Source organism: Lepisma saccharinum, chromosome 26 (assembly GCF_977018435.1).
Source record: "Lepisma saccharinum chromosome 26, izLepSacc3.1, whole genome shotgun sequence".
Taxonomy (NCBI): Eukaryota; Metazoa; Arthropoda; class Insecta; order Zygentoma; family Lepismatidae; genus Lepisma; species Lepisma saccharinum.
In genome coordinates, this window is record NC_139254.1 from 59,238,415 (window position 1) to 59,250,111 (window position 11,697).

Genomic DNA, 11,697 nt, shown 5'->3' on the forward strand with positions numbered 1-11,697 from the left:
CGTGCGGAACAACCAGGGGAAAAAAGAACCTAATATGCCGTGTCCACGTTGGTACCTTCTTCCCTGGTAGTACGGACCCACACCGCGACCTGTTTGAGCCTGGAAGGTATAGTAGTCGACGATCGAATTGGTCATCGTGACGGACTTTCTCCGAATGTCCATCTCTACTAACGTCTCGATCTTTTAAGGATCTCTCTGCTGCCGCCTTTGTCGAAAGTGTAGCACCACTAGGGATGGTATGTTGTTGGCGTGAAAAGGTAAGGGTTCGTTTTTATCGTTCCGGAACTCGATGTCGATGGTTTCGAAGGTGTATTTGTCGAGCGGGTGATAGTACACTCTGTCAAACTTGTGATGTGCCACGGTGCGGTTACCCAACATCGAAAAATCCTGGGAAATCACTCGCAACAGGCGGGACCTGACGTCGCCGGTGAATTGGTGCTCGATAATGTCGCAATACACAAAGACCAGCTGGCTGTTGAATGGTGTGACCGTGGGTGGGACACCGTGAAAGACGGATCTACCATCTTGATCCACCTTGTCGAGGTTGTATCTCAGGGCACTCGCGGTATTGATCATGTCGTTCTTTGTACCTTCCGCATCCCCCTTGTCCGGGAGGAGATTGTGAATGTTGGCCAACAGTTCGGTCGGGGAGGTGTACAGTTGCGGCGGTAGTTCCAGGATTTGATCGTGAAGACCGATCTTGATTGTGTTTCTTGTGGAGAGTACCTTCACGTTGTACGGGTAATTGTGAGACTTTCCACCTCCGCCGCCGCCGCCGCCTTCGTCGCCACTTTCATTCATCTTCCTTTTCTTGTGATCCGGTGGAGGCACACGTATCACGTTAGGGTCATCTTCCTTGGTCTTCTTCTCCTCACCACCACCACCACCAATATCATCTAATTTTCGTGACACAGATCCACGTCCTACGTTCGAGTCTTCCTCCTCCACTTCTTCCTCCTCAGGGGTGGGTATCAGCGTTTCTCCTGGTATCGGTAACGTCACGCCATAGAAGAGGTCGACGTCATCTCTCTTATCTCGTTCTCCACGCACTTTTTTTCTTCTCCTTTCGTCTTCCTCTTCGTCTTTGTGCACACCTTTCCCAAAGATTGCCTCTATGTTGCTGATGAAATCGTCGATGTAGGCGCGCATCTTCTCGCGAGGTTCGTGTTTCAGCGCATCGAACATCATCATCGTCAACTCCGCCACGTGGTCGTACTGCATGACAGGGAACTTCAAGAGTAGAGTCTCGTCCAAACGAACTACGTTGTCGAAATACAATGGGTAGAGAACCTCGGACAGACCCACTTCCCACCCCGGACCCAACTCTACGGGTTCCGGTAGTTTGGTCGTGTACCGGGCGATAGTGTTTCCGGGAAAATAATCCATTGAACTGTTGGACGGTAGGAACATCATAAATTCGTCGGACTCCATGGTTCTTGTTCTACCTCGTTCGCCGAATGTCCTCTTCGCCTACCCAGGAGGAAAATGACATGGGGTAGCCGAGCCACTTGACTTTATATTCGCGTTTCCCGTTACGAGTGCGACGTTGAAGGATCCGTTCGATACGATACTCTTTGTCTTCGGGAACAATGATCTTCTGTAGTTCCTCAGCGTAAAAGGAACCCTCCAACACGTTTCCGTGTAGGTCCTCGACCAGATACACCGGTACAGGGTGATGTTGTATCGTTCGGTGAACCTTGAAATGTTCACGCGACCAATTCGGTACGTACCCCTTTTCGAAGGGGAGTTTCAACTTGCTCACGCGAACCATATCGCCCACTCGGAGATTTGTATTTGTTTTTGTAGCTTGCTGCATACCTCTCTCTCCTTTCGTCAGGTTTTTCCACACCGTGTATATGTTACCTTCGTTCACATCCGCCGGCTTCATGCCTACACTTCTGTGGTACGAGTGGTTGTACCCTTCCACGAGTCTCGGAAAAACGTCGGTGTACTTGTATGTACCGCGAGCTGTGAAGTACTTCCACATTCGAGTCTTTAACGTTCTGTTAAATCGCTCCACTACGCTCGCTTTCATGTCCGTGTTTCTGGGTATCCGATGTTCTATCCCTTTCTCTTTCAGCAGTTTCTGGAAATGCGTGTTTTTAAATTCGGAACCTGCATCCGTCTGTAGAACCAAAGGTTTACGACCCTCCTCCTTCCGCAGTATGGCGGCGAACCCTCGTGTCACCTCCGGACCTGTTTTGTTTTTCAACGCCACGGCGGACGCGCGTTTTGAAAACACATCGATCACAGTCAACAGATACCTCCAACCACGATTGTACCTTTGAAGGTTTTGCATGTCGTTGAGATCCGCCTCCCATAGGTCGTCCATGTTTGTCACGTTGTACCTACTTCTGGGGTAATGGATGCGTTTCGGTCGGTGCACGGTGTACGTATCCTGTTGTTGGAGCCACTCCCGCACCTTCTTCTTCGGTATCCGTCTCCCTGTCGCCTCCCAGAGTTTCTCCGTCGTCGTGAAGGACTCCCCCTTCTCGGGAGCGTAGTAGACGTCGTGAAGCGTCTTGTTCACATCCTCAGCGGCTCCCATGCTACGTGTTTCGACCAAGGTCTCTTTGTTCCCACGGGTCGTCTTCGTAGTCGAAGTTTGATAGGTGTTCTCTCTTCTCTTTTCTTCTTCTTAACTCTCCGTTTCTCCTCCTCTTCTTCTTCCGTCGATTCAAACTCCTCCTCCCCCACTTTAGGCCACGACCACCGTTCCGTCTGTGCGAATGGAAACTGTCTCGGTGGCGTCTCGATCTTTTTATCTTCTTCTCGTTTCACCTTTGGTGGCGTCGCGCTCTCTCCACCACCATCACCTTCCACCACAACAGGTATGCTCACCGGTACCTCCCCTCTCCGAATCACTCGCAGATACTTGTCCAAGGTCTGTCGATACAGTGACCACTTTTGGTGATCGTCCATGATTTTAGAGCGAAGGATTTTTTGCATCTCCTGATCGAGATCCGACAGTTGCGCATTCAGGTCGTTGCCTTTTAACTTGTCGAACTGATCCGGGGTCATCATGATCAGTTTTCTGTACTGTGTCGACGACGCCATGTCTCTCTCTCACCGATTCAGGAGTGTTCCCAGCAGACCGCTAATCACGCTGCCCAACAGCACAGGAAGGAACCCTCCTTTTTGCACAAGAAGACGTTTTCGATGCCGCAGCGGCACCTTCTTGCTGGCGAGTTTGCGCAACACGTTTTTGTACTGTCTCAACTTGCGCTTGACCACCTTCGTAACGGGTACGTTCTTGTTCAACACGTTCAGGCAACACTCGGACAGGGCGTTCACCAGTTTCGGATCCGCCTCCTTGAGGATGGCCTTGCGAATCCGCGGGTTCGACGTTCGGAGAGTATGTAAAAGCGCTTTATTGGAGCGTATATATTTGCTCATCTCGGTCGTACGACAGACATCGATCGGGGTCGGGAACGTGAACCGCACAGTACCTGTATCTTTCTGGAAACAGCTCCGAACGTATACGTAGAGGCTCCGGTGTGTCCTGCGTGAAGTCCAGGAAACAATAACTGTATGGTTGTCGGGTGATATCGTTAAATACCTTTTCGAAGCATCGCCACTTGGAAGGGTATATTTGTCGCGCCAACGTCGACACCTGCAGATGGTCCCTCGGGTTCTTGAAGATCACCATGTAGTTAGCGTTTAGGGCGATATCTCGCGATTGGGAACCTTTAGGAAATAAATTCTGAGTCAAAAGAATGACGCTGATTCGATCGTGATGAGACATTTTGGTGAACAGGTCGGACACCTCGTGCGCGTTGTAGGCGTCGTTCATAAGGTCGTCCAGGATCACCAGACATGGAGGGCTGGACCTCAAATCGTCGTAATTCGGCATACCGTTATGTTGTTCCACCCCTTCCACTTTGGGAGGTGCGAAGTTTGATCCCGTGCACCACACAATCCTCTTGAATCCTCCTCCATCGATAAGTTCACCTCTATTTCGCAACAGGTTCAACACAAAAGTCGACTTGCCGCAACCACTAGGACCAGCCACGATGCATCGGAACGGTTGTTTCCATTGGAGAACCATCGCAACGACTGTGTCTTTCACCGCATTTCCCCCGTTTTTCTATTCCTCCTCCTCCTCCTCCTGGACGCTACGGTAGCCGTATGGTAGGGTGTCCAACGTGGAATCTCTTATCCGTCGTTTTGTATTCACCACCTGATATGTTTTTTCCTGAGGTTCTGTCACTAGCACGAAACGTCGTTTTCTCGCAATCCGTCTGGGGTATTGGATGACCATTTTCTTTTTCTCGTTCATGTGCAGCACAAAATCTTTCACCACATCAAAGTTCAATTTCGAACTCGCGGCGTGGTCCAACGTGATACCCTTCATTTTTACCACGTGGAACTCCTTTCCCTTTGTTGGGGACCACACCTTCAGAGCATAATTCTTCGGACCGCCGGACACAAACTCCCTAATGTAGGCACCTTCGCCGAATTCCGACATTTCGTCCGTCAAATCTCCCAGGTGGTCGCCCAACTGTAGTTTCCCGCGTGATCCTCTGGTCTCGCGAAATATCACGCTGTCCGTGTCGCAGTACAATATATCTTCCCCCACAGCGTCCAACAGCTTGTACAGACGGATCCTGGCGAAGGTTGTCGTGTACGCACCTATTGCGACGTTTACTTTGCTGTTTTGAGGTGCACACTCATTCAGGTAGTCCCAACTCACAATCACCGTGTCATCGTTGACAAACAACACCTGCTTCACGTTGACACCGGGTTCCGTCAACTTTTCAAAGAGATCCCGGGGTTCTCGTATGATCGACGTCTGTGGTTTGTTACTGTTCTGCGCAAATTTACCCCAAAGCGAGTTCAGGCACAACTTTGCAACAGCACGCAGTCCTGGATTCTTGTCGATGCGCTCCTTACGTAATTCGATCCCTTCGTGCTCTTTGTAGGTACCAATATACTCCTCCTTCTTCTCATCGTCCGTGCACCACACTGGCCAACCACTGCTCTCCTGTTTGATTTGCAGAAACGTGTTCACGTACTGAGCGAACAAACCCCCCTCACCTGTCGTCGGGTCGTAGACGCTCACCTCGTACCTCCACACTTCGTACACATCCTGAATCTTGTAACCCTTCTCGACGGCGAGGCGAACTTCATCCAGCACCCACGTTCCCGTGATTGCTCTCTCCGCATCCGTGTGGTCGCACTCTCCTTCTTGTCGGAGCCCCGTTGCGCAACTCCAACACAACGGAAACAACAGTTTCCCTCCCGTCTTCATAGGCAGCACTGGAATGTATAGGTCTCGAGGCGGAAGCACTCGGAGTTTGGCTATGCCGTCCATTTCCAATACCTCCTTTGGTGTCGGTGCTGATGCACCGAACAGAACCTCTGGGTGTCCCACGGGTGCCTTGGCGAACTTATTGACGGTCGGGTACAGCGATGTGATGTCGTAGTAGCGTATTTTCTCCTCCTCCTCCTCCTCACCGACGCCAACCACTCCTCGCATTTTAAACACCTCCACCCTACCTCCATACAACGCATCCCTCGCCACCAGCGGAGAACTCCGAAAAAACGGATGTTCTTCTAGTTCGCGGCTGAGGTCGGGTCGGTCCCGCAGTATCCCGCGGAACGTGCACTCCCACATTTCCACCACAGTATAACCCAATAGGCGAAAGTTCGATGTCACCCTCTGCGTTCGCTCGTATCGAGCACCCATCGTATCCGCCGGGTCGGCTTGGATATTCTTCGACACGGGTCTCGATCGCTCCTTATAGCAGGATGGACATCCGTGAAAATAGCACCCGTGGAACTGGTAGATGGTCCTTGTGGTTTTGTCGTACCCATCCACAGCGATGCCATTCACTGCCACATGCTCCCTTTCTTTACCGGCATACTCCAACTCTACTTTCTCCGACTTCTCCAGATGCAGCAACCACTTCAGCGCGATCTTGCTCTGATTACTCACATTGCGGTAGCCGTCACGTGGAATCACGCCTATGGTGTTGTCCGAGAGGAAATGTCTTCGGTACGCCAGGGAGCATGCCGACGCTATGGTGAAACAGTCCTGTAGAATGTCCACATTGGCGATGTCCAGGAAATACCGACGTAATTTGAGCACTCCTCTTCGAAGTACTGTGACGTCCTGAATGCAATACTTGCGACACTCGTGGGCGTTATCGTACAACACACACTCCTTCGATGCTCTGTTGTACCACTCGTAGAATTTCTGGCGGTGTTGCGGCGACATGTGGTCCGGATCGAAGAACCGGTCGTTGGGGAAGGGACCCTTGTAGTCGCGATTTCCTTTGGTGTTGAACAGATGCGGATAGAACCCCTTTGTCTCCTCCAAATCGAACGTCTTTGAGAAACTCGACAGGGGCATCTGCAAGTAGTTCAAGGAATCCAGGAATCGCAACTTCTTCCCCACGCTCATAAACAGGATTTTCGTACCGTCCATGATCACCTCGGGAGCTTCCACATCCCTCTTAAGCAAATCGGACAACACAAACATACCGTCGTAGGCTCGGAAATTGTGGGCCACCAACACAATCCTCTTGAAGTAGGGTCGCTCCACAAACACGTAGTCCATAAACTGTCGCACAGGATCCTCTCCCTCGAAGCAGTGCTGGCGAATACCGCACTGTAAGCAATCTTTCATCATATCTGTGTCCTCGATGCATACACTGCACACTTGCTGCACCACACACAAGCATGGTTCGTGTACATATGTCGAAGGTCGACCGACATAGGGTGTGCACTGCGTGGCTTCGAAATCATAAAACATAAACAGGTATCTCTTGCAGCTGATCTCCTCACCACCTCCATTGTCCCTCTGCATGTAGCACAGATGGTTCATCTCGCGTTGTGATTTGCACGTCTTGCAATACCTGTAGCCGCAACGATGCTTTGCACTCTCCGGATGGGTGGCGTCCAACAATTGGTAACATCCCGTACAGCTTCGTATCTGCGTGCACACCGTACCCCCGCCGTAGCGAGTGCTTAGGTGGTTATTGTAGCACACATCGCTGTTGAACATCCTGTTGCATCGTTCGCAATGCACCACATCTTCCTTCTCGCACACGGGCGACGTGTGACACAGATGACACATATTTTTGCACACGTGCCGCAAGTTTCGGGAAAAAGCGTAACACCGTTCGCAGAAATAAGGAATCGAGAACGCAGCCACTGGATTCACAATGACGTCATAGTGGTTGTCTCTCTGATTCAGCAACAGGTATATCGACTTCTTTGCCTGAGGTACCTCCTGGGCGAACAACACCTCCGGCTTCTCCAGATCGCTGAACACAAAGATTTTGTACTCACTTCCAAAATAACGCTGGAACGCAGCCAATTCGGCGAGACCTCCCCCCGTCGACTCCAGTGATACCCCGGCCTTTCTACACAACTCCATCGCCGATGACGTCAACACTCTCCGCCCCATCTTAAATTGTTTGTGGTATTTCCGGAAATACTCAGGATCTGACTCTTTGTCCGCATACATCCGACCGATCACCAGGGCTTTGGCCAGACATATCTTCTCACCTCTGGTCTCGCTCTTCACAGTCACCACACTTCTCTTCACTTTTGCGTATCTCTCGTGCGCTACAAGCTCGCGCGAGTTCAGTTTTTGTCGTCCGTAACCGACAGGCATGCCAATCACGGACACACGCAGCTGTAGAAGATCCGTCGACAAGAACGTGGCGTTCGATTGCAACACCCTGGCGACCACATTCCATAACATATCAGCACCCAGTTGGTCTATTCTCCGTAACGACAAACCAATCGGTCGAACCGACTCGTCAGACTTGTTCTCCAACACTACGCCCACTTTGTCCGATGGTTTGTGTCGATCCACGATGTGGTTCAGCACAGCATCCAACCCCTCGTGCACCCAACTCATGACATCTCCGCTCTCGTCCGGCGACCTGAAGGTAAAGGTCGTCGTAGTGCACGTAGCGTTATACTTTTTCACTCGACGAACATTCATTTCTTTGATGTCCACATACTTCGTGTGGGGTGCCATTTCCTGTCCTTCTTCTTCTTTTTCTTCTTCTTCGTCGTCGTCCTCTTCTACCAGGAAATCGCGGTCGCCGCCGGTGTCGTCATCCCTCCTACTGGACGACGTTCCCGCTCCCTCCTGGTTTCCGTCCAAACTACGCACTTCGGACATCAAACGTTCCAGCAAATCAAGACGTCGGCATGGTTCGCCACGACCCATCATTCGGATAATCTCCTGTAGAATCATCCTCTTCCTCTCCGATCCTCCACCTTCTCCCCTTTCATATTGGTCCAACAGAATATCGCAGGCGCTCACGTATATCTCACCCGATTTCAACAACACCATAGCGTACTGGTTGACCTGTGGTCCTCCCTACCGCAAAAGATGCTCACACCGATCGACGGTCCCTTATATCCTACCCAAACTCCAGGGATCGCGCGCGCATGCGCATCTACAGCTGCAGAGAAAGTCATTCGATCCGCGCATCCGGCCACCTGCGCTCCCCCACAGAGCAAAAAATTCGATCCGCGCAGCTGGCCGGATGCCAACAACAGAGCAAAAAATTCGATCCTCGCAGATGGCCAGGTGCCAACACACACACACACACACATTGTACATCAACTGCTCCACTTACCTTGTCCGTGCAACCACTCGTTCTGCGCGATGCACGTCACCAGCTCCCTCATCAGCGATGGCAACTCAACCAATCGAAGCAAAGTCTCGTAAAACATAAACTCCACTCCCGTCGTATCGTCGTCTCCGCCGGAACCGTCGACTAATCTACGGTGGTCGCGAGTAAAGTGTGCAAACATATGATACATATTTTCCGGCTGTCGGGCGTAGCTAACCCACCTTCGTATCTTCTTCCGCACGCAAACATTACAGTCACCATCTACACCACGGCCGCCGCAGACACTATTATGCTCCCTAACACACGGATGAGCCTCGCCGTCTGGGTAACCCTCGAAACAACCAATACAAAACACAGCGTACTCGGGAGTATAACTGGTCATACTGCGGAAAACACAGTACATATCCAAACTGTCGGGTAAACACGTACACGGCGACATTATCGAATTCACACAGACGTTATCGTCAAACTCCATTCCCCGTGCCTACTCCGCTTCAATATTCCCCACAAACATACCCCTCAGGAACGGACAGTACGGACTCCAACGCCTGTGCTCTTTCTCTGCACTATCCCCAAACTCCCAATTTCCTATCTCAACACCACAAAACACACACTTTACTACGTCCGGTAACCTAATAAAGTAAAAACCCGTCTTTGCTAGAGATTTCGGATTCATAAACCTAACACCCCACCTCTTAAATGTAGCCAATCGCGACCTCTCGCTATTCAATATACCTGTCTCGTCAGTACGAACAACACCCTCTCGGAGAAAACGACAGAAAACACCCACGCGACCGTCAAAACCTCTACCCATCGACCCCGCACGACTTCTCGCATTCATCCCCTCGCGACAAATGATCACAAAACCAAACCAAACCACTTAAACATACAAAAAACAAACAAACAAAAAAAACACAATGTGCAGCTGCTTCGCACATCTGCTTCTCCTCACCTTACTCTCCTCGTAAAGCCCAAAACAACTCCGGACCGTTGAGCTTCTCATTACGTTCCAAACAACGTACAAGATCCTCCATCAAAACACTGTCCTCGATCATTCTCTGAAGACCACCGTACAATTCCATTACTGTTTTGTCGCAACCTCCACATACCTCCACATGCTTTGGCTCGTAATATGCAAATACATGCTCAGCGTTCGACGGATCGCGGAAATAGTCGCACGCGTTTTTCACCTTCCTTCGTATACAGTTCTCACAATTATCGTCGCGACTTTCCTCCGAATCACAATAACGAAAATGCTCCGTCAAACATACATGACCCTCCTGGTTAGGCGGCATTTCCCAACAACCAGCACAAAACACGGGCTTCCTTGGTGTGTACTCTTGCAATATCACAGCCATACAATACAAATCAATATACCCCGGAAAACAACCGCAACCATTCAACGCTGAAGTTATCAATTCTGCTTCTTCGCCCGACAACATCGCAACGGTTACTGAAACTACCAGACACCATTGCCGGACTCTCCCACAGAGAATCATTCGAACCTCGCAGGAAACAACACAGCTGCGCTCCCCCACAGAGATATATTTGGACAGATGCCAACGCTCGCCACAGAGAGAGATGTATATTTGAACTGGACACATGCCGCCAAAACTACCCCCCACAGAGAGAGACATTCGAAACGAACATCCGCCAGATGTCAACGAACCCCCCACAGAGTATTATCTTTCATCACGTCCACATATCACGCAGAGCAAAAAATTCAATACTCACAGATGTCGACGCTCCCACGCAGAGCCTAAAAATATTCTATCCACACAGCTGCCGACACCACCTGCACTCCCCCACAGAGCATGCGCACGCATTCACCCCCCACAAACACACCGCTACTATATAAACCACAAACACGCACACACCAAGCACAGAGCAGCAACGACAACACAACCAGAGACATCATGCACCCACCCAGTACAAACGATGACGTCACCTATAGAAACAATCGATCAATCAATCTATATTATTATCAATAATATTAACAACTATAATAAGGTTTAACAATACAACAATCTACAAACATATCATTTACATCAATCAATCACTATATTATTAGGACACCCACAAACCCCTCCTTATTTGGAAACACCTATCAATCAATCACTATATTAGGTTAACAACACCCACATACCCTAACATACAACCCCTCCTTATTTGGAAAAACTATAAATAAATATGACACCTGTCAATCAATCAATCACTATCTTAGGTTAACAACACCCACATACCCTTACATACAACTCCTTATTTGGAAACACCCCCCACCCACACCTAATTTTAAAAAAATCGATTTCACCCAAAAAAAATGTATTGATCACTTATCGATTATTGGAAATCGATTAAGGTAATCGATACTGATTGGTTATCGTGCTATGGCTACCCCTTAACTACTGGGTGCACCACAACAGCAACGCAAGAACTCAGACTTAAAGCACACGCCATTACGATTGCCATTGAACGGTAGAATCGTCCAGACGCACGCGCATGCCCACGCGAGGACTAGAGAGACTCTTGGGCCATCTCCAATGACTTCACCATGCTTCCCATACACCAAGGTATGTCCTTAGCAAATGTCATTGCATTATGACCAACATTTTGATTTTTATAAGGATAAATCAGGGGCCGAGAGCGAGTGAAACACCCTGTATATCGTACATATAGGTTCTGAATTATTCGAATTCTCATTGCCAGCATCGCACGACAATCGTACACACTATTGCAATAGTCAATATGAGAGAGGGCCAAGGCTTGTACAGTGGGATCCACTAGTATAGCTCGACAAATTGTCCATGACTACTTTCATTAATTTTTCTCTTACATCGTATGTGTTTTTAAGCGATGGATTTTTATGTATGCTGGTGCAAAAGTTGTCAACAGCTTGTTTTGAGTTTTCTTTTAATTCTTGAAGCTCTTATTGGGTCAAATAAAGTGCACGAATATGGCGATGGACAATTTGCATGGAAATACTAATGGATCACACTGCACAAGTCACTCTTTAGTTTGATAATATTACCAGTTGTCGCAGTTATCTCTGGAGCAAGGCCGCGCATAGCAACAGAGAATTTGAATCGAGTGAGTG

At 49.5% G+C, this 11,697-nt stretch overlaps 1 protein-coding gene across 1 annotated transcript; it reads right to left on the reverse strand.

Moving 5' to 3' along the window:
- Nucleotides 1-4,087: 4,087 nt before the first annotated feature.
- Nucleotides 4,088-8,317, reverse strand: LOC145979683 (uncharacterized). Its single transcript, XM_083112647.1, has one exon. The coding sequence runs from the start codon at nt 8,315-8,317 to the stop codon at nt 4,088-4,090; it is 4,230 nt and encodes a 1,409-aa protein (XP_082968773.1).
- Nucleotides 8,318-11,697: the final 3,380 nt, after the last annotated feature.

Coding starts and splice junctions, on each gene's coding strand:
- LOC145979683 (XM_083112647.1), bottom strand. CDS start 8,317: ATGGTGTTGTTGAAATCGGGTGAGATATACGTGAGCGCCTGCGATATT.